Source organism: Sciurus vulgaris (assembly GCF_902686455.1).
Source record: "Sciurus vulgaris genome assembly, chromosome: 1".
In the NCBI taxonomy this organism is placed as follows: domain Eukaryota; kingdom Metazoa; phylum Chordata; class Mammalia; order Rodentia; family Sciuridae; genus Sciurus; species Sciurus vulgaris.
The window spans coordinates 35,036,243-35,060,698 of record NC_136461.1 but is presented as its reverse complement, the minus strand read 5'-3'; the positions used below and the strand labels follow the sequence as shown (position 1 = coordinate 35,060,698).

Below are 24,456 nucleotides of genomic sequence, written 5' to 3'. Positions count from 1 at the left end.
CTCAAGAATGCATTAGATTCTTTCATATGACCTTCCAAACTTATATCATAGTTTTCTGTTTATATGTTTTTCATGGTCATATATTTACAGACCATTGCTTTGTTTATAGCTTCTATGAAATTTGAACCCTTAGAGGGTTCTATAGAGAGTCTCAGAGGACAGGGCTTCTATAAAGAAAGATCATAGGTTAATCACAGATTACTTTATAATCTGGTATCAGAGTCTTAAAAGCGTAAGTGATTTGAGTTTTCCCATTTTCAGATCCTGGCCATGAGGTTGGATGCCTCACCTTGCTGAAAAGACACTGGACCTAAATGGCGCAGCATGACTTTGTTCCTGCTTGGCTAAATTTCTCAACACCACAGTCAGCTAAGGTACTCATCTCCATCCCTCTAGTATATACTCAAATACCAGTTACTTTCTTCCCTTCCTGGCCTGTGGCCTCTGTTTTACAGACTCAAACTGGTTTTGGTTTTTGATTTCTTTTTTCTCTCTCTCTCTTTCTCTCTCGCGCGCTCTCTCTCTCTCTCTCTCTCTCTCTCTCTCTCTCTCTCTCTCTCTCTCTCTCTCTCTCTTTTTTGGCAGTACTGGGGATTGAACCAAGGGCCTTGTGCTTGGGAGGCAGGCACTCTACCAACTGAGCCACATCCCCAGGCCTTTGATTTCTTTTTTAACATACTTTATTAGGATATAATTTGTAAAACATAGATTGTCTTTGCTTGTTTTTTAATATGTATTCAGTCTTGCCTAAAGATTTAAAAAATGTTTTCATAGACTCATTACCTTTCTTTAAACAGCATATAAATAGGCAGTTCGCATCATTACATGGTACCCTTAAGCCTTTTTGCATTAGCTGCAGCAAACTTTGGTAATAATATACCTCCTAACCCATTGACTTGACAAAGAGGCAGAGGTAAAAGGGAAATGACCCTTGGGAAAATAGAACTTTGGCATGAATGCACATTCAACTATGATAGTAGAGGAGGAGGAAAAGGGGGTAGACATTGATTGTTCAGCTTCTAGGTGGTTCTCATATTAAATCCTAGAAATTAAAAAAAAAAAAAAATCCTTGAAATTTTTTTAGAGGCATTAATCATTTGGAAGGAAATGTGTTTTGTATTGGGGGTAAAGACAAATGGAACAACCAGTTCATATGATTAAAGCAGACCTACTCACAGGACACAGAAGAAATCCTGGGTTGTTGATAAAGGAAACCGTTGTGAATCTAGTAAAATTAAAAGTGCTTTCCATTTTGCCAACTAATTAAGGAGAAAAAAATTAATAAGCAGTATTTTTTAAATGGTCAATTTTTTTTAAATGTTAATTTTGGGGAAGATGTTTCTGGTCTCCTCTAGGCATAAAACCTTATGTTCAGAACTTCATTTTGAATTGTCTTCTTAAAATTCCCAAAATCTCATGATTTAGTCTAGTCTGAAGTCTTTGGGAAGGGATGTTAGATCCAGAAAAACACTTTAAAAAGCAAATAATTGTTTTAGAACCATGAACTAAATAACAGATTTTAAAGATATTATTTCAACCCTTTCAATAAAGGTACAGTAGCAAAGTTATATGGTTTGGGGTTAAGGATAGACATAAAAAGTAATGAAATGTAATAGGGAATGCAAAATAGGCCTGTATATATAATGTCAGTTAACTTTTGACTTAATTGCCAAGGTAAAAATTCAATGGGGAAGTGATGTTTTGTTTTTGCTTGGTTTTTTGTTTGTTTTAACAGATGGTCCTGGAATAACTGGGTGAGGTGGAGCACTGCAACCTCTATCTACACAAAAATTAACTTGAAATGGATTAAAATCTAAATTTAACAAACTAAAACAGTAAAACTTTTAGGACATAATCATAGGAAAAGATCTTTGTAACCCACTGGAATGGGTAAAAGACTGACAATAGCAAGTATTGTTAAGGATATTGATAGTAAGAAAATAGATGTAAAAATGTCTGTGCTCCTGCCTGTAATTTTTCTATAAGTCATTGTCAAACCTACCCATATTTTTCATGACTAAATAGTATTAGGTTTCTCCAGAGAAATAAAAGCAACAAGAATGTATAGTTCTAAGAAGTTATTGGCTCACACAGAGAGACTCAATAGTTCCACAGTGGCCATCTGCCTGCTTGAGAGCCAGGAAAACTGGTAGCTGCTCCATCTAAGAAGCAGGAAGCCACAAAATTAGAAGCAGTAGCAATATCAGCAGAAAACCACACCTGCTCAAGAAGTGTGAGTGAGAGCTTCCCTATTCTACTTCTGTGTTCTATCTAGGCCCCTCAGTGCCACCCATGTTCAGGGTGGGTCTTTCCTATTCAGTCCCCTGATCCAAACACAAATCTTGTCTGGAAATACCCTTATAGACACACCTAGAACTATGCTTTACCCATTTTCTAGGCATCCCTTCACAAGTTGACAACTAAAATCAACCATCACAAACTATCATTTACAGCATGGAAAAAAAAAAAAAAAAAAAAAGCCATAGAATTCAGTTCTTTGAAATATGAATGAATATGAGTTAATTTATAATGTTTGCCAAACTGCTTTCTTTGAGTTATATAAATTCAAAGACTTAATCTCCCTGACTTATTTTCTCATATGTAAAATGGGTTTTAATGCAAAAATTGTTATTGTTAAGTAATCTTTGCAGATAAAACTTTGTAGATGTTAATGGTTACCAAAGTGATATTTGAACCATTGCTTTTTCTCTAATTCTAGATTAATTTATAGAATTAATAAAACTGTTCAGAATTATTTTCAAGGCAGGCATCTTGCTTTTTCTCTTACTCTATCATAAGATTAATATTTGTAAGTATAAAATTTGGGGGCTTATTACTTAGGGATATTGATGACCCCCCCTTCTTAGGCAAATAAGTGATCACCTTTTCTCCCCTTTTGGGATGAAGGTAGTGAGTTAATACTTAAGTAACCTAGCACTTCTCTAAATTAATTTTGAGTCCTATGGTACTCCTAAGATCTGTATACTCATAATGCAGGTTTCTGCCACCATTATTACTTATTTTTTGAACACCTGATACAAAACCTATTAAAATATCAAAAGAGACTAATTTACTTACCTATTTGCCTCTCTGTACTTTATCGTCTTAGTCACCTACATCCACCTTTGAAAAGCACGGAGAGCACCTATCCCGAGGAGAAGGTAGATTTGGAGTGAGCCGTCGCCGACACAATTCCTCTGATGGCTTTTTTAACAATGGGCCCCTACGAACTACAGGAGGTGAGCTATGTCCAACTTACATGACTATATATAAACTATATAGTCCAGGACAAGTAAGCCCAGGCTTTAGTGCGTATCTATATCTAAGAAATAGAATCCTTTGTGACCATATTCTTGATTAGCTCCTCTAGTAGTTTTTTAATTGTTGATGGACCTTTATTTTATTTATTTATTTATATGTGTTACTGAGACTCAAACCCAGTGCCTCACACAGGCCAGGCAAGTGCTCTACCACTGAACCATAACCCCATCCCTAGGTCTAACACTTTTATGATCTCATTAATCATCTTTTTAGTTCAAGAATTCATTTAGAACTTGTCTGACAAAAGATTTATCTAGTGGTTTCTTTGTATGGACTTTTTACTGAACAGCTGAAGGCCTTTTGGCAGTACCATAAACCAGATCAGGAAGCATCTGGCCCAGTCAATTTCTGAATTTCCAGGAATCAAACAATCTGCTGTGTTATTTTTTCTTACTATTCTAGATTCCTGGCACCAGCCCTCCCTGTTCCGCCATGATTCTGTGGACTCTGGTGTCTCTAAGGGAGCATATGCTGGAATCACAGGGAACCTATCTGGTTGGCACAGCTCTTCCCGAGGTCATGATGGCATGAGCCAGCGTAGTGGAGGTGGCACAGGGAACCATCGACACTGGAATGGCAGCTTTCACTCCCGGAAAGGCTGTGCCTTTCAGGAAAAGCCACCTACAGAGATTAGGGAAGAAAAGAAAGAAGACAAGGTGGATAAGTTGCAGTTTGAAGAGGAAGACTTTGTAAGTATGAAGCCCTAGGTTTGTAGTTAAAACCCAATAAATTAGGTCTTAAATACAAGACTCTATTAGTACTATGACAGAAAAGGGAGTCCCTATTAGGTTTATTTTTAAAGGAAAGGAGTTGAGTTGATTACTTTGAAGATGATGACTGAAGTTCCTGTGTGACTTAGGGCAAATCTTATTACATTTTTCACTATTAGACTTTTGGAATGTTAAAAAAAAATTATAATTTTCCTTAAGTTTTCTAAAGTTTGGTATCTAAACATAAATTATCATAAGAGACTTTTTCCTTTCAATGTTGCTCTCTATTATATAAAATTATAGTAATTTTTAGGAATATGCAATTTTGAGTGTTTAAGCTGTTACATATGTTCAATAAGATTTTAATGCAATCGTGTTGAATTATATACTTTTTGGCATCTAATGAAAAGTGGAATTTTTAAGAGTACATTTTTAAAATTTAACAAAATATTTTATTTGACCAAATACATCCAGAATATTATCACTTTAACATGTACTCTATCCTTAAATTATTGAGATAATGTGCATTATTTTTTGTATTAGGTCTTTACTTTGTTTTCTATATTTATAGCACATCTTAGCATAGATCGTAGGTACATTTTAGTGCTTAATGACTACATGTAGCAACTATGTAGTTATTTAAATAGTACAACTCAAGTAGCATATTAACCATTCACCACTTCTTTTTTGGTATTGGGGATTGAACCTAGCTCTACCACTGAGCTACATCCCCAACCTTTTTATTTTTTATGTTGCAACAGGGTTTTACTGAGTTGCTGAGGCTGGCCTCAGATTTGAACTCCTTCTGCCTCAGTATCTTGAGTTACCAGAAACTTCCATTACAGCCCTTCAACAATAAAGTCAACTAATTAAGTTGGAACTTACAGCTCAGTGACGAGAGCGCTTGTCTGTCAAAGCACAAGGTCCTGTGTTCAATCCCCAGCACCAAAAAAATTAAAAAATTAACTAAAGAGAAGTCAAGTTTGAACATCAGTCTCTCTTCCCCAAGTCTTGAAAGTCCTAGGGTCCTTGATGTAAATGTTATATATTAATTCCTGTCTCCAGGAAGTCCTTCAAAACTTTTATCTTTGGAAGTCTATAGTTCCGTGACAAACTCTTGCGTGTTTATCCAGAATGACCCAGATATCCAGTAGCATACAAATTACTACAAGACCAAATTGTAATTTTCATTACTTATGCATTAAATTTATGAGGAAATACAAGAAAGACTTGTGGAAATGACTATGGTCTTAATTGCTCATCATAATTAAGGGAATTGTGAAATTCCCTTCAAACCAATAACAAAAACTTTAACAACAAAAAAATTTTGCATTGCATTTAAGTTGTAGACGGACACAATACCTTTATTTATTTTCATGTGGCGCTGAGGATTGAACCCAATGCCTTACACACAAAAGGCAAGCGCTCTACCACTGAGTTACAATCTACAGTCGCAGCCCTTAATGTTGCTTTTTTTGTTTGTTTGTTGAAAGACCTTTATTTTATTCATTTATATGCAGTGCTGAGGATTGAACCCAGTGCCTCACACATACTAGGCAAGCATTCTACCACTGAGCCACAACCCCAGCCCCATTACATTGCTTTTATATAACTTTCCTTTATGCTTTTATTCCACATAATTCATTGAGCCCACGATGATGACATAATTTATATCTGACTTAAAATGTTTAAAATACATCTTATAACCATAGCTGACTGAGCATATAGAAAACAAGTTTATTTGAATTCCCAGTACTTTTAATTTCATCTGTGCTTTGGTAAAAAAGAGAAGATTGTGACAAACAAGAAATAATGCAGGAACTTGGAGTTGCTCAGTAGTAGAGCATTTGCCTAGCATGTGTGAGGCACTGGGTTTGATTCTCAGCGTTACGTATAAATAAACGAAATAAAGATATTGTGTCCATCTACAACTAAAAAAAATATTAAGAAAAAAGAAATAACATGAGTTGAAGTTTAAACTCAGTTCTGTATTAGACCTTCAATATTCCTATTGGGAAACTAATTGACATCAGGAAAAAATTTTTATTAAGGTGACATTGTCTTCACCTGTTAAGTGATTTAAAGGGAAGTTTGCTGTCAATCTAACCTTAAAAAAGACGAATAAGGGCAAATTACTTTGCTTTTACATTTTTATGCAATAAAGACACAAAAAAATATGAGGGAAAAACTACCCACTATGTATATCACTCAACTCTGGAATAGTGACATTTTGCCAAATATTGTTCTAGACTATTCTTTTAGAAAAAGACAAGATACTAGGCACACAGTTAAGGCTTCCTTAATTCTGTTGTCCTCCTAGAGGTAATGACTGTTTTAATTACACTGTTTTAACTTCTTCAGGCACGTTTGGATAAAATCATACCATGTACATATACATCCATAAACTTTGGAACTGTTTATGAACTGTGTATGAATAGTAGTTCATACTATAATTCTTTTCAATTGTATAAAATTGTTCGACTTTTATATATGTTGATACATATGGTTCCAGTTTGGTAGTTCTCAACCTGGGACTCTTTAGCCCCCAAGGGACAATTTATAATATTTAGAGGCAGTTTGTTATACCTGGAATTAGTGCTACTGACATCTAGGGTGTAGATATCAGGGATGTTACTAAACAACTACAATGTCCTGGACATCCCATAAAAAACATATAGCCACCCCAAAAGGTCATTAGTACCATGATTGAAAGAACTTGCTCTGGATTTTTTTCATTACTATGTAGTAAATACCCTATTATGTAAATATATTTGTATTTATCCATTTTCTAGTTGATGGACATTTAGGTTGTAAAAGCCCTTGTTTTGGAGGCTAAATCTAGAGGACTTGAACTGAGGTATTGTAATTGGAGAAGGAAGAGTCAAAAGTAAGGAATCTATCCAAAGTGAATTTATGACTGATATGTAATTAACTTGAAAAACAGAAAATGCATAATTGGTGGGAGAAGGTAATAGAACTTATGCCAAAGAGATAAGTGAGAAGGATGTGCCCTTGGAATAGAAATAACAGTTGCAGTTTGGGGCAGATAGACTCACTAAAGGAACGTAATATATTAGTAAGAGGGGGAGATGGCTTAGAGCAGAACCTGTGGAATAGCAATAAGGTGAACTGAAAGTGATTAGCCAAAGAAGAAAAGGATATATCAAGAAAGAGGAGTAATATACAAATTACAAATTAGCCATGTGCTATGGTACCTGCCTATCCTAGCTACTCAGAAGACCGAGGCAGGAGGATTGCAAGTTTGAGGTCACTCTGGGCAATTTAGCAAGACCCTGTTACAAAACCAAAAAATGAAAAGGGCTGGGATGTAATTCAGTGGAGAGTGCCCCTGGGTTCAATCCCCAAATCCCTGTGGTGAGGGGGCACTGTTTATAGGTTTTAAGGTGTTTGGGGACTGAATTGTTCAGAGCTGGTTTTCTGTATTACTTTACATTAATAAAAAGTTATTTTTGTTTTAAAATAGTCCTATATTGTTACCTTGAGCAAGTTAAATTGTTGTAATTGTCCCTGAATTATTAGGTAGAGATAGTAATGTATGCATACCTTACAATATTGTACTATGATGTATGTTAAATAATGTATGTGAATCACTTAGTACAGATCTTGACGTATAGTTGGGTTTTTCTGTTTTTGTTTTGTTCTAGGGATTAAATACAGAAATGCTTTGCCACTCAGTTCTCTCCCCAGCCCTTTTTATTTTACTGAGACAGGGTCAAACTTGAAATTCTCCTGCCTCAGCCTTCCACATTGCTGGGATTACAGGCATGTGCCACTATACCTGATGACACATAGATTTTTTTTTTTTAATGGTCACTGCTATTGTTATTAAATGTGTTCAGACCCTGTTTGAAAGTACTCAGCTATAGCTCTCAGAATGGCAGAACAATTGTTGAGGTGCTTCTCTGAGGGGGGAAGTACTGAGAATCTTTCTTGTGCTGAGAATCGAACCCAGTGCCTCAGCACTCTACCACAGAGCCCCAACCCCAGCCCCCTGATATTCCTATTTACAACAAAGTCTCCAGTTGTTGGAAATATAATCCAGACTGAGCTGTGCAAAGACACATAATAGACAAAGGAAAGGGAAATTTCACATAAAAGGGGGGGAGGGGCAGAACATCCAGCATTAAAGAAAAGCAAGTTACTATATTTTTGAACACTATGAAAACAAGAGCATGAAAAGCTAGCTAGAACCACATCCACAGAAGCTAATCACATATAAATGAGCAACATGAAAGAATCAAGGTCAAATTCCTTTTCTACCTTTGTGTGTGTGTGTGTATCTGTGTGTGTGCGTGCACGTGCGTGTGTGATATGCTGAAGACTGAACCCAGGGTCTTGTACATGCTAGGCAAGCACCCTACCACTGGGCTACATCCCCAGCCCCTACCTTATTATTTAAAAAAAAAATTTCTTTTAAAAGAGTAACATCCTAACAAAGTAAAGTACACCTGTAGGACATAACCACAAAACAGATAAGAACTGTAACTTATTCTCTTAAAACTTTAAATGATATTTTAAAAATGGTAAAGAACAACATAATCCAGAAATGCTTATGGTACTAGATCTCTGGAAAGAAGTGAAAGATTCCAGGGAAAAAAGACTCAGCAAAAAGGGATACAAAAGAATGAACACATTTTTCAAGAATTAAAAGACTGGGCTGGGGTTGTAACTCAGTGGTAGAGCACTTACCTAACACACATGAGGTACTGGGTTCTAGCCTCAGTACCGCATAAAAATTAAAAAAAAAAAAAAAAAAAAGTAATGTGTCCACCTACAACTAAAATTTTTTAAAAAGACAAAAAAAAATATTGGGACTGGGGTTGTGGCTCAGTGGTAGAGTGCTTCAACAGCAAAACTTTATAACAAAAATAAATGGAGTTAGAATATATGAAAAAAGGGTTTATATTCTATGAAACTTTCTCAGTTATAAAGATCACAAACATCAATGTGTAAGAACTCAGGATTTTTTTCCTACTGCTTTTCCTAAGGAAGTTACTAAAGAACAAACTTCAGACAACCAGAAAGACACTAACAAAAACAATGGTGGTAAATATTAAATATGTGGTCAATAGCTGCAGGTATAGCTTGGTGGTAGAGTGCTTGGTCTATGTGAGGCCCTGGATTCAAGCATCACTCAGCAGTGAAAAGTGATTAATTGTAGAATCAAAACCAAATAGGGTTAAAAGAGAAATTATGGGGTGTTTATCTTTTAATTCAAATGGTCCCAATTTTGATGGTTCCACTTAACTTCACAGTGATGCAAAAGCATATCCATACAACCATTCTGTTTTTTCATTTTCAGCGTAGTATTCAGTAACGTAAGTAACGTAAGTTACTGAATAGGATATTTGACACTTTACATAGGATATTTACACTTAGGATACATAGGATATTTACATTTTATTATAAAATAGACTGTGTTGTTTATTATAAAATAGGCTTCATATTGATTTTGCCTGGCTGTAGGAGTAGGCTAATGTAAGTGTTGTAAGCAGTGTTTTTAGGTAGGCTTGACTAAGTTACGATGTTCACTAGGTCACATGTATTTGTGCTTGTACTTCTAATGGTTCTCACCTTGACAAAGGAATATATTCCAGCTGGGACCCCACCTTTAGAGATTCTTTTTTTTAACTTTTTTTTAATTATTATTTTGATTCATTGTACACAAATGGGATACAACTTTTATTTTATTTCTCTTGACTGTTCTAGAGGTTCTGGCTTAGATGCTTTCTACTAGATTCTGAGTGTCTTTTTTTTTTTTTTTTTTTTTTTTTTTTGAGGCGCTGGGGATCGAACTCAGGGCCTTGTGCTTGTGAGGCAAGCACTCTACCAGCTGAGCTATCTCCCCAGCCCTCTGAGTGTCTTTTTATTCTTTAATATTCTAAAGGCATTTGTGTTGGAAAGATATTTTCCTACCCTGTTACCACATTGTAAAGTTTGGTCTTGAACACTGGTGTCATCCTCATACCCACATACAATCCAGTCTATTATTCTTAATTCTTTTCTGTCTTTCCCCTCATCTCTTCCTCTACTCCTGTTGCTTTGATTACTTTTCCAGGCTGTGCAGTTGGTCTCCTAATAGTCTCGATATTTAAACTAAATGTTTACAGCCATCTTTCCAAGCTCCTACCACAGTGACTTATAAATTAATGATTGGATCATGTTAACTCTGTGCCTGAAGAGTGGATCCCCATTACTATAGAATAAAACAATCTCCCTAAAAGATGCTCCCACAAGTCAGCTGTTGCCAGTTTTGCCAGATACCTGTTTTCCTGTAGAAGACCTCCTTTTATTCCGTAGCACTAATCATGCTAGCTAACTGCAGATCTCTCAATACACTGTTCTTTTTCATGCTTTCCTATTTGGTATGTCATTGCACTTTCTGTCCTTGAATCACCCATTTTCCAGTTTGGAATTTATCTAAGACTCTTCTTAGTTCTCACTTAAAACAAAACCTTTTCTGACAACATTTCTCTTTCAAGTGGAATTATCCTTTCCTCCCTCAGCAGTCCTTCCCTAATGCAAATTTTTATCATAGTTTCTGGAACCTTTTATGGTACTTTTGTGTCTACAAGTTTATCTTTATAGTGATATGGTAACTGTGAGGTTTGACAAAGGCCCTTTTTTGCCTTTTATTCCTAGCAATACCTGGCACATGGTTGACCTCACTGTAATGGAGTCTTAGAAGTGCATTGAATACTATGCATTTCACTGACCAGACCTGGCACATGGTTGACCTCACTGTAATGGAGTCTTAGAAGTGCATTGAATACTATGCATTTCACTGATCAGATTATCTTCCTTAAATCTGTGAAAGATGATCCCACATCCTTATTTGTTCAACTTTCTGTGCCTCCTTATGTAGAGTACCTATCATAGGAAGGTGGGAACTTAGACGTTTAGTCTGTTAATATACAAAATAAATCCCACTTATATCAGAGTAAGTAAAACTCAAGAGAGCCTAAATACAACATAACACCTGTTGGTTTTGCATTTCAACACTTATTATAATTTTAAATACAACATTGAATTAGTGCTAATAACTTGTAATTATTTGATAGGTTCCATGGTGATGGCTACTTTGCAAAAGTCCCAAAATGATAAGCTTTTTATATCAACCATTCATATCCCTTTTTTCCTAGCCTTCTTTGAATCCAGAAGCTGGCAAACAGAATCAGCCATGCAGACCTATTGGGACCCCTTCTGGAGTGTGGGGTAGGTAGATTTTGCCATTTTAAAGGCAAAACTTTAAATTTTTTCTTACCAGGGAGAGGAGCAAAAATTCTTTTTCTTGTTTCTTTATCTCTTGCTTCTCATCTCATCTCATCCATTTGCCCTTGGTAACTAACTCCTGTTAGTTCTTCACTAATTTAAGTGTCTAAAAGAATAGCAGATTACTCTGCCCCTCAAAATACCATTGAAATGTAATCAGAGTACAGATAATTGAAAGCTTTTAGAACCTTTATTTTGGAAGGAGATTTTAAGTAAAGGAATAATAATATAAAGTCATAAAAAGTAATTTTAAAGTTAGCATTGCTAATTCATTTAAAATAGTTATTTTTTGTTATTATATTTATGTGTTGTGAATATCTCATAAATATATGTGAGTCTACATAACAGTATAATCTTGAATATTCCACCATATTACTACATACACTTCAGAAGTATTCTTTGAGAGCTAGGGATATAGCTCAATGGCAAGAGCAAGGCCCTGGGTTCAATCCTCAGCAGTTTAAAAAGAAGAATTCTTTGAAAGGTGGTATAATACCACATCCGGTGCATCTCAGTTCCAGTTGCTGAGTTTTTGGCAATTATAAATGTGTAGGGCAAGGGGAAAAGATAAGTGCATGTGTTTATTTGTATTTTGGGTGAATAATAATACACAAAAAATTGAAATAAGTATCAGTGTAAGGCTGGAGAGATAGCTCAGTTGGTAGAGTGCTCGACTTGCAAGCACAAGGCCCTGGGTTCAATCCCCAGCACCACAAAAAAAGAAAAAAGAATCGGGGTATCTCAAAACATGATCTGTGGCATTGTAACCTTTGACATTTACAAATTGAACTCTCTTGGCCCCTTCATGAGATGGGTTCTGTGTATAGCCAGGTGTATTATTCAGGAAGACTTTCCATATCTAAATCCTGGGTTTGAATCCAGTATTATAGAATTAAGAGTGATTGCTGTACCTCTTCTTTGTTAGGGGTGTATGACTTTGCTCTATTGTTGCTCACCACAGAGTTCCATGGCAGACTTCTTTCCCCAGTTACCTCATTTCTTCACTCCCTTTGCTGTCAGGAGCTGCTATCTTTGGATATATTCTTATATAGTCCTTGTCTGACTGATAACATTGTACAGTAGACAAATTTTGTCTCTTAAGACTGCTAACATCTTTGTGCTTTTTGTTTGGTTTTTGAATTTAATACCACATGCTTCATATGCTGCCATTTTCCCTATAGTTCCCAAGTAGTTTTGCTTTTAAGAATATCTTTTAAGTGAACACCAGGAAATGTTTGCCTCTTGGTCTCAACTCTCACCTTATTTGTTGAAGGTGAGACCTTGGTATAAACCATGTTTTATGTTACTCAACAAGTGTGATATTCTTTTATGTCTCCACTGTTGTATTTCACAGAAAATCCACCTAGTGCCAAGCAACCCTCCAAGATGCTAGTTATCAAAAAAGTTTCCAAAGAGGATCCTGCTGCTGCCTTCTCTGCTGCATTCACCTCACCAGGATCTCACCATGCAAATGGGAACAAATTGTCAACCATGGTTCCAAGTGTTTATAAGAACTTGGTTCCTAAGCCTGCACCACCTCCTTCCAAGGTATAATTTGGAATCAGTGTAAGAACCTGTACAACATAAGTTTGGGAGTAAATCAGAAAACATTTTAGTAAATTTTTTTTTTCCTATCAAACATCATTCATCAGACATTCATTCAGTACCTTATATGTAGCATTGTACTATCTCCAGACTCTCTGCAGCTGCCAGCTGGATTAGCTTCATCTCATAAACCTACTCCTCCTAGTTTGCTTTTCCACCAGTAGCATTAACATTCATTTGATCACTCTGCTGACTACCTTGGCTGCATCTTTCCTCTTCCTCCTCACCCTTCTCACTCATTCCCCTCAGCCAAGTAATTATAAAGTCCCTATCAGTGATTCCCTCTGTACTGTTCTTGTTTAAGACCTTGTCATCTCACATTTAGTGTTGCAGTGTACTCTTTTATTTTCTTATCTCTCCTATATTCATCTTCCACAGAACTGCCAGAATGATCATCCTAAAACAGTTGAATACAGCCAGGCGCGGTGGCACGCACCTATAGTCCCAGCTACTAAGGAGACTGAGGCAGGAGGATCACTTGAGCCCAGGAGTTGGAGGCCAGACTGGGCAACATAGACTCCATCCTCCCCCCACCCCCACCCCCCAAAAAAAATAATGAAAGGAAAGAAAAGAAAAACTGAATATATCATATCCCTTCCTAAATCCTTTCAGTGGTTCTAAACCATTTATAGCAGGGATTGGTACTTTTTTTTTTTTTTTTTTTTTTTTTTTTTTTTTTTTAATGAAGAGCCAGATAATAAATATTTTAGTCTTTTCTGGTTACATATGGTCTTTGTTATGTATTACATCTTACTTTGTATCCCTTTAAACATGTAAAAATAATTAGCTCCTGAGCCATACAAAAACACTTCAGGATGGTAGTTGTCAATTTTTCACCTGATAATTCAGTGTTCGAACTACTTAGTGGTCACAAGTATAATTAATTCTTCATAACCTAAGTGCCTTCTATCTTTTTCATCTTACTGCCCCTTTTTTCTCTTCTTTTCTCTTCAAGGTCATGCCAACTTCTTTATAAGTCTTTTTCTTTTACAACTATGTATAACCTCCTTAAGGGCAGGCTTTGAATCCTCTTCATATTTATATTCCTATCACCTTTATATAAGCACATAATTTCTTGAATGAATTATAGCCTAAGGAAACAATTAAAAGTTAGTGTTCTTAAAAGAAGAACCAGTGAGCATTAATTCACTTACCATTGTGCACAAGCACTGTGTTTGATACTTATGAACAATACAAAGAAGTCTAGCATCAATTATGACTGATGGGAATGTGTGGCACAGGAGAACTGTTCAACTCTAGGTGACCAGAGAGCAAGGAGATAGACAGGAAAGGGCTGGGGTCTCAATATTCCCTCCAAGGGGAAACCCCTAATGATCTGAACTTCCTTTCACTAGGCCATTCCTCCTAAAAATTTCACCACTTCTCAATAGCCCCATGGTCTGGAAAGCAGTCCTTCAACACATTACCTTTAATGGACTTTTCAAATCTAAACAGTATGAATTATCTTTGAAAGGGTTTAGGATACTTACTCCTCTGATGTAGAAGAGAAAGAATGTTAATTCAAGTGAAGAGAGCAGGTATTATGAAGAAACACTCTATAATGGAAGTTAATAGCAGGGCTTTGGAGTAATAAATAAATCCCATTTTGCTCTTGTAGTATGACCTTAAGCAAGTTTTTGTAACTTCTTGGTTTCAGTTTCTTCATCTATAAAATAGGGTATTATAAACATAATACCCACCTTTTAAGTTTTTTGTGAGGAGTAAATGAGACTTAAGTAATAGAGTACTTAAAATGACACATAGTAAAATGTCAATAAATGGTACCTGTTACCAGCATGTCAATATACCTTAATGTTTGTCCCATCCCTAAGAGTATATAGAGAGTTTTAATAAGTTATTTCATTTGAGATGTCTGCAAGCATTCTGTTAAGACCATAGAAACTACAAAAATAAGTAAGACAATGTCATTGTCTTCAAGGATAAAAATCATGATATAGAGCATAACATTACTTTAGTCCTGTTCTAGGCAAAGTGAAGAGAAAACTATGTAAAGGTGTCATTACTGTCCTTTTCGAAGATTACGAAGCCTGAACAGGATGATGACAGTTCACAGAGAAGGGAGGTGGTAATGACCTATAGTGGGAAAACAGAATACACTGTAAGAATATTAGAGAAAGAAAGCAGAGTACACTGAGCATTCTTACCTAAAAACTGGGCTAACTATGGAAAATCAGTTTTTAGGAAAATTGATGAGTATGGTTTTTGTGTACCCTGAATGTGAAACGTTAAAGGAAGGCAGAAATGAGATGACTAATAGGTAGATGTTGATTTTTCCATTTATGTATTTTATCTGGTTATTAGCAATTGTTACTAAAATTTAGTATTTATATATTGAATACTCAACAGAGCATGGTGCACACACCTATAATCCCAGCAGCTTGGGGGCGCAAGGTGGGAGGATCGCAATTTCAAGGTTAACCTTGGCAACTTAGTGAGACCCTGTCTCCAAAAGAGGGCTGGGAATGTGACTCAGTGGTAAAGCACCCCTGTATTCAAACCCCAGTATCTAAATAAATAAGCACTATGTCACTAGAAGCACAAAATAAAAGACAGTTTTTTTTTGTTTTGTTTTGTTTTTTTAATTATATTCTGCTTGGGGAGGGTTCTTAAAATCTTTGTAGCTAACTGAGTTCAAATATGTGGTAAAGGGGGGCTGGGGATATAGCTCAGTTGGTAGAGTGCTTGCCTTGTAAGCCCAAGGCCCTGGGTTCAATCCCCATTTGTGGGGGAACAAAAAAAAATGTGGTAAAGGGAAAAGAACTGTCTGTTGGCATCTTACTGTGTTCTAAGACCTTTGTGAGGCCTTTTACACATATTAGCACATTTACTTCTCAGTCCTGGGAGGTAAAAAAAATTATGTAATTTGAGATTCAATAACTAATTAGTAGTAAGAGTCAGGACTCAGGCCAGTGTGTTGGTGCACGCCTGTAATCCCAATGGCTCAGGAGGCTGAGGCGGGAGAATCTCAAGTTAAAAGCCAGCCTCAGCTATTTAGTGAGGCCCTAAGCAACTCAGACCCTGTCTAAATAAAATACAAAAAAGGGCTGAGCATGTGGCTCAGTGGTTAAGAGCCCCTGGTTCAGTCCCTGTACCAAAAAAAATACAGTCAAGACTCTTAAACCAGGTCTAACTTAACAGCAGGCCTCTTGGTACTGTTCCAGAATGCCTCCCATCTTGAAGGAAGAATAGAAAAGAAGTTGAGAATTCAGACTTCAGAGTTAAAAGTTGACTAAGTTGGAATCTTTGTATCACTCTCTAGGGCTAGTATCTTGAAGTTATTTAATTTTTCTAACTTTTCCCTAAAAAATTAAAGAGTTAATTATATCTGTCACATAATTGTGAAAGAATGAAGTTAAAGTTTTAAAGATACTGAAATACAGTTCCTGACTCATCCTAATTGCTCAGTAAATGAAAGTTTTAAAAGTATGAGTTTGTTAGAGACCAAATAAAATGGGTGGGACATTCTAGGCAAAAAGAACCATTACCCAAAAATGGAGGCAGAACATGCCATGTTTGGGAGGAGGCAAGTGATTCTGTGTGGCTGGTATGAGTGAAGTGATGGACAAAGAAGACTTTAGGTAGGCCTTTATAAAAGGGGAAAGGCTGGGGGTAGAGATACAGTTTTACAAATTATCTACATAATTTTATTTTAAACCGATTGAATGGTTCCACAGAATTAGTTTTTCTAATGAAAGTCACCTAGGAAAAGATAACAGCAGGGGCTGGGGTTGTAGCTCAGTGGTAGAGCACTTACCTAGCATGTGTGAGGCACTGGTTTGATCCTCAGAACCACATAAAAATAAATAAAACAAAGGTTAAAAAAAAAAAAAAAAAAAGTACTGAGCATAGAAAACTATAGAATTCCTGTATCAGTTGAAAAGACTGAAAGGAATTCAGGAGGTAAGAACAAAACCTAGAGAATCAGGGACTCCAGAAAGGGAAGAGATAGGTTTAGAAAAGTTTGGCAGTGAGCAATATATCATTCCCCAAAGAAATATTTTTGAAAGCTATCCTTTGTAATGTAAGGATAAGATTTTTGGTTATTTATGAAAGAGCCGTTTTATAAAAATGGGGATAGAGGTAAGTATTGCAGGGAACAAAATATGTTTAAGTTACTAAAGATTAAGTTGGAATAAAATTAAGCATAGATACAGGCATTCTATTACATGTAAGACTATCTGGTAAACCTTTTGTACTACTGTAGCAGAAACTCAAGTAAGTGTGGTTCTCCATAAAGTAAAATCAACATAATTTACCTAAGCTTTGGGCAGTGGCACATACCTGTAATCCTAATGACTCTGGAGGCAGAACAGGAGGGCTGCAAGTTTGAGGCCAGCCTCAACAACTTAATGAGACCCTGTCTCAAAAAATAAAGACTGAGGATGTAGTTCAGTGGTAAAGCACCCTAGAATTCAGTCCCTGATCCCACAAAAATAATACTGATTATACCTGATGTGTTTAAGAATAAAATTATATGGCAAGCCCCTGGTAGATATTCAGTAAAATTAATTCCTTTTGTAAAGTTACTATGTCATCTATAGTGCCCTCAACCCAAGAAAGGAATTATTTAATCTCTTGATTCTAATATTTTAGTCTGGAAAAATAAGTAGAAATTTTCCTCTTGCTTCAGCCCTGTTCCATTGACCTGCTTCGTCTTCCTTGGTCTCAGTGTCACTGACTCAAAAAATGAAGCATTCCAGATATATGCTGTCATCACAGTTGGGGTTATGACCAGACCTCAAAGCTAAGAAAAAAAGGGGCCTCTGCTAGGTACAGTGGTGCACACCTGTAATCCCAGCAGCTCAGTAAGCTGAGGCAGGAGGATTGAAAGTTTAAAATCAGCCTCAACAACTTAGCAAGACCCTGTTTTAAAAAAAAAAAAAAAAAAAAAAAACGGCTAGGGATGTGACTCAGTGATTAAGTGTCCCTGGGTTCAGTTGCTGGTACCAAAAGAGGGAGGGGGCTCTTGACTAAAACAGGATTGTCCAGCTATTGACAAGACCCGGATAGCCTTGAAGTAGCTTCTTGCCTTCAAAGTTCCTAGAAAACAGCATTTCCTGATGTGTTTTGTGGAAGTTAATAACATCATAAAAGAAAAATTGGGTAAAATGGGACATCTTGTCAAATTCATCTGTGCATTTAAACACTTTGAGAAATAGCACAGTAATGAGAGCCATTGAACTTTGATCACCCCAGCACCTCTCAGGCTGATTGAAGTAGAGAGCTCTTTTGAGAAATACCTGTTAACATCCCATATGGCTCCTCTGTTTCCCATCTTCCTTTATCCTTCAAGTGTCTAACCTCAGAAAGGGTTTGCACACCTCCCAAACATGTTGAGACAGGTAAGCTCTGGGAAATTACATTCCCAAATAACATTTCACTCTTTGCTTTATGATTTTACAAGCTGAGTTCCTGTTTATGTGCTTATTTTGACTGATATATTTATTCCTGTGTAGCCCAATGCATGGAAATCTAGCAGAATGGAACACAAATCAGGATCCCTTTCCTCTAGCCGGGAGTCTGCATTTACCAATCCAATCTCTGTTACCAAACCAGTGGTACTGGCTGGTGGCGCAGTTCTCAGCTCTCCCAAAGAGGTGAGTGAGGATGATGCAGGACACACTTTTCTAAAGTTGCCATTTCCCACTTACTTACACTAAGATAGGCAGCATGACTATGTGGCTGTAATGCCATTTCTTTGGTAATTTTACTTAACTGAGAATTATTTCTTTGCTATTGTCTCCCATTATGAGCATCCAAAAGTGGGCAATAGCTGAGCAGGGTAAATGTTCTGTGATAGACCTACCCCAGCATTCTGGTGTCTGTAGAAGGATCAAAAAGGTGCTATATAGGCCAGCAAGTCTTAACTATAAAAACCCTGCAAAAATAAGTTGTTAAATAAAAGGATTATTTTTTTGGTAAAAGGTGAGAGTATTAAATGGGCTACCAAATTGTGGAAACCATGCCATGTAAGAAATAATCTAAAGAATCCCAGTGCTTGCTCTTTGCTGTCAGGAGCAACCTATTTGTGATATTTGCCTAGAGTCCCTCCAGCATTACCCCTCCAATTGAGATCAGCTCCTCTCGGCTGACCAAGTTGACCCGCCGAACCACTGACAGAAAAAGTGAGTTCCTGAAGACTCTGAAGGATGACCGGAATGGAGACTTTACAGAGAACAGAGACTGCGACAAGCTGGAGGATGTAAGAGCATAGGGGTTTTCTGGGATAGTATAGGTATTTTCCTTTGTTATATGTGGGTGGTCCCCCCACCACCACCCTTCAAGAGTGAAAGAAGTGACAAGATTTTAAAATGTATATAGTATCTGTAAGAGTATCGACCTTCTAGAACCTTTAGTAAAGTGAGTTTAATTCATTGTTCATCAGAAATTCAAATTAGGATTTATTTTAATGATCACTGGGTTCATCTATTGAAGGATATATTAATTGCTTCCAAGTTCTAGCAGTTATGAATAAAGTTGTTATAAACAACTGTGTGCAAGTTTTTATATGGGCATTAGTTGTCAGGTCCTTTAGGTGAATACCAGCCACTGTGCTGGCTGGATTTTAAGGTAAGAGCACGTTGAGGGGTTTTGGGTTTGGATGAGGGGTTTGGTTTGTTTTTGTTTTGGGTACAGGCAGTTGATCCCAGGGGCAGTTTAATACTGAACTACATCTCCAACCCTTTTTATTTTTTGAGACAGTCTTTTGCTAAATTGCCAAGGCTGACTTTCAACTTGACAGTTCTCCTGCCTCAGTCTCACAAGTACTGGGATTGTAGACATGCCTCACTGTATTTGGTTGCATATGTAGTTTTGTAAGAAACCACCAAACTGTCTTCCAAAGGGGTACCATTTACATTCCTACCAGTAATGCAGGAGAGTTCCGATTGCTCCACATAACAGAATTTTATGTTATCCATGTTGTGGATTTTGACCCTTCTATGTATATAATGGTATCTTGATTGTTTTAATTTGCATTTCCCTAAATGATATGAGATGTGGCACATCCTTTCACATGCCTATTTGTCATCTACATTTTATGTTCAGATCTTCTGCCTATTTTTAAATCAGGTTGCTTTATTGTTGAATTTTAAGAGTTCTTTGTGGAGTTTGGATAACAGTCCTTCTATCAGATATCTCATGTGCAAACATTTCCTCCCTCTGTGTGGCTTGTCTTTTCATTTTCTTGACAGTGTCTTTTGCAGAGCAGAAAATTTTTTATATGTGTTTTTAATAAAGTCCACTTATCAGTTTTTATAGATCATGCCTTTGATGTTGTATGTAGACTAATCATTGATATATTTAAAGTCATCTGTATTTTCTCCTATATTATTTTTAGGTGTTTTATGGATTTGTAGTTAAATTTAGAGCTATAATTTTGAGTTAATTTTTGTGAAGGGTGTAAAGTCTTCAGTTAGGCTCATTTTCTTTGCATGTGGATGTCCAATTGTTTCCATTATCTTTGTTGAAAAAACTGTCTTCTCCATTTTATCACCTTTGTTCCCTTTTCAAAGATCAGTTTACTATGTATTTCTGGACTCTGTTCCATTGCTGTTTGTCTATTTTGCAATAACCACACTGTCTTTTAATTATTCTTGCTATTACAGTAAGCCTTAATGACTGGTAATATCAGTCTTCCAACTTTGTTCTTCTCTTTCAATAGATATCGTGTCAGCTATTCTGGATCTTTTGCCATTCTATATAGGCTATTTTTTAAAATATATTTTTAGTTGTAGATGGATACAATGCCTTTATTTTATTTTTACGTGGTGCTGAGGATCGAACCCAGTGCCTCACACATGCTATGCAAGTGCTCTACCACACAGCCACATCCCCAGCACCTCCATATAGGCTTTGAGACTCCATTTTTTATATAGCAGGTCCCCATTTTTAAGAGGGAAAAACCTGTGGGCTGGGGTTTTCTTCAGAAAGCACTTTCCTGGGTTCTGACTCCTTGATTTTATAAGTTGCTTATCACAAAGGATCATTAAGCTGGGTGTGGTGCATGCATACAATCCCAGTAACTGGAGGCTGAGATAGGAGGATTACAAATTTGAAACCAACCTCAAATTTTAGAATTTTTTAAAGGGCTGGGGAGGGCTGGGGATATAGCTCAGTCGGTAAAGTGCTTGCCTTGCAAGCACAAGGCCGTGGGTTAGATTCCCAGCACCACAAAAAAGGGCGGGGGGGGGGGGGGGTGCTGGGGAATGTGGCTCAGTAATTAAGCATCTTTAGCTTTAATCCGTGGCACTGAAAGAAAAAAAAGGATCACTAAATCAAGTGTGTCCTTCCTTTTCTTTATTGCAGTTGGAGGACAACAGCACACCTGAACCAAAGGAAAATGGAGAGGAAGGCTGTCTTCAGAATGGTCTTTCTCTCCCTGTGGTAGAAGAAGGGGGGGTCTTGTCACACTCTCTGGAAGCAGAGCACAGGTGAGTACAAGATCACAAAGAATGCTGTGTGTGACCTGTTAAGACCTTGAAATTCTTAAGACATCTTGGATAGCACTGAACTGAGCACTATAACTTTTTTACTATTCCAGATTGACCTATTGGCAACTGGGTATTCTCTCACAGAGTTGGACAAGTTTTTCACTATCTCCTAGCCATAGTTTTCCTGTCATTTAATTTCAGACTCAGTTTGTGGCTGCAGTCAGAGAGGGAGAGAAATGAGAATCTGTTTCCTGGGACTGTGGTGCTGGCCCAAGTCAGCAGTTACCATAAAATCCCTTTCAAGGAGCCTTGGAAAGCTTGAAACCCTGATACATGGAGCCTGGTGCTTAAATGAGGCCTTTGAACATAAAGTAGCCAGCTTTCTTAGGCACAGCTAATAGCATGTGGAGCCTGCCAAGTATGGCAGTATTTTCCTAAAGAAGGCTCTTGTTCCAGAGGAACTTTAGGATTAGGTTCTGAGAGAGGCCACAATCCCATGAAATTGAAAGACCTTTAGGTACATGTGAAAATGTCCCAATTTTCTGTGAAAAGCTGTAGACTTCCCACTTAGGCTTACTGTTGTCATATTTTCTTTGTTCTTCTGCCTCCACCAGGTTACTGAAAGCAATGGGATGGCAGGAATATCCTGAAAATGATGAGAATTGCCTTCCTCTCACAGAGGAAGAGCTAAAAGAGTTCCACATGAAGACAGAGCAGGTATGTCATAAATCTTCCCTGGAGACCAGTTAGCTACTAAGAAAGGAGTCAGGACAGTCCTTTCCCTCAGGAAGCCCTAAATGAGATAGAGACCTTGAAAAAGAAAGTATAAAATAATTATCCTAGTAGAAGTATAAAGGAGCATCAAACTGCCTGAGCAAAAGAATCTCCAGTGTTAGATATATAAACGAGGCCAGTGACTAGCAGATTCCAGAAGATAACATGTTCTTTCATCCTCACAGCTCTAACCCCTTATCAGAACCTCAAGATTGTATTCCAAAGGTCTGAGCTCTGTTTATGAAGCAGCCAGAACTTTCTCTATACTCAGCCTTATAGTCCTTTTGGTGCTCTGGTGAGAACTAAGAAACCAAAAGACATGTGAATTTATTCAACAAATGTGTGGCCACTTTCTCTGAATAAAACACTGCCAGAGGCTAGGGATTTGGCTCACTAGTAGATCTCTTGCCTTACATAGGTGAAGCCCTGCATTAAATCCCCAGCACCCAGCACTGCAAAAAAAAAAAAAAAAAAAAAAAAAAACTGCCAGATCCTTAGGTTTACAACCATGAACAAAACAAATGAAGCTTCTGTAAACCTCTTTGAGTTTACATTCTGTTGACATACATTTAAAATATAAATGACAATTGGATAAGTCCTACAGAAGGAAAACATACAAACTAACATAAGACCGTACCACTCAAAACTCAGAAAACCTCAAATCCCACCTCCGCATACTGAATCACAATCTGCATGTTGAAAAGGTCCTTGCCATGGTGGCACATGCCTACTGGCTACTAAGGAGGCTGAGGCAGCAGGATTATGAGTTCAAGTCCAGCCTCAGCAAGTTAGTTAAGTCCTAAGCAACTTAGACCATATCTCAAAAAATAAAAAGAACTGGAGATGTAGCTCAGTGGTAAAAGCACCCCAGGATTCAATTACCAGTACCTTAGTACCAAAAAAATACAAAAAAAGCCATCCTTTGATAATTATTTGTACATTAAAGTTTGAAAAGCCCTACTGTGAGATATCTTCAAAGATCTTAAGAGATCTAAGGTTCCCCCATGTCCCATTCTACCTCCAGTCAAATTGAGGCCTGGGTTTTTCCTGTGTCCCACAGGCCAGTGTTGTCATTGATGGGTCGTTTTCTTTCTCTCCTGTACTAACTACAGCTGAGAAGAAATGGCTTTGGAAAGAATGGCTTCTTGCAGAGCCGCAGTTCCAGCCTGTTCTCCCCTTGGAGAAGCACTTGCAAAGCAGAGTTCGAGGACTCAGACACAGAAACGAGTAGCAGTGAAACATCAGATGATGATGCCTGGAAGTAGGCATATAAATGCTCACAGTTAATCTGACCCAGTAAACTCAGCTTGTGTGTTTAGGGAATATACAGAAGAAATCGTTCTTTTTTCCTTTTCCTTTTCTTAATGTTGTTGAATACTTCATGCACAAGGGAAATAATCATATCCCAAAGAAAGAGCAGTTGGCTTGTTTAGCTTTTGTTGTTGTTCTTCCCTGTTACCTGCTTAATAGAAGTTTGTGTGGTGGGAATTTTTTTAAATACACACACACAGTACATATGGGGCGATGCACAGGTGGGAGCTGGCAGTGCAGAGATGCAGAGAGGAGACACTGGTCTGCAGCAACAGCTTCTACTACCAGCCCTTGGGGCACTCACCCCCGTGCTCAAGCAATCATTGTCAATGACAAAGTGACTATTGAAGTTATAATTGTATTAAATTAATGCTAATAATTTGGATATTTTATTTTATTTTTGGCTGCTCGGGTAACTTTAGCCCTTAACAAAGCATATGTGGTTTTTGTTTGTTTGTTTTTGTTTTCTTTTTCCTTTTCGGGTACAGCTGTAAAATATTTGGATATAGGAAATGTTGTGTTATTCTTGCAGCCTTGATATTCAGGGTGGATTGTAAAATATAAATTTTTGTGAGATTTCAAAGATTAAGATTATTTTGATAACATTATTTACAGATTTAAAAGATGTGGTTATCACAAGTCTGTTGAGGGGAAAAACTACTGCATAAAATAACTAACTTGGAATAAATATTTTGCATCAGTTTAGATTTCTTGTGTAAGAAGTATGTTTTATTTAAAATTAGGAAGCACTCCACCGCTAAGCTACATCCCCTAGCAGATATTTTTTGATGTGGATGTGTAATAAAGTCAGAAACCAGATTTTCCTCCCTGAAACCATTTACGTGCCCATGTATTTACCAGTGTGCTTTTTTTAAAGAAAGTTCTTGCCTCAGTTTTCCTCCTAAAGATCCTGTGCTGGCTAGGTGACCAGTTGGGGAAGAAGGTTTTTTCATTGAACAAATACTTCCCAAGCCCTATTTTATGTCCCA

The 24,456-nt window shown here is 37.1% G+C and overlaps 1 protein-coding gene across 1 annotated transcript; it reads left to right on the top strand.

Moving 5' to 3' along the window:
- Positions 1–261: 261 nt before the first annotated feature.
- Positions 262–23,963, top strand: GPBP1L1 (GC-rich promoter binding protein 1 like 1). The gene is made up of 10 exons (XM_079116135.1): positions 262–374; positions 3,110–3,239; positions 3,724–4,010; positions 11,195–11,267; positions 12,679–12,872; positions 18,407–18,547; positions 18,994–19,152; positions 21,258–21,382; positions 21,997–22,099; positions 23,269–23,963. Exons 1-10 carry the CDS (start codon positions 315–317, stop codon positions 23,419–23,421), a joined length of 1,425 nt encoding a protein of 474 aa, XP_078972261.1. The 5' UTR covers positions 262–314; the 3' UTR covers positions 23,422–23,963.
- The last annotated feature ends 493 nt before the right edge of the window (positions 23,964–24,456 follow it).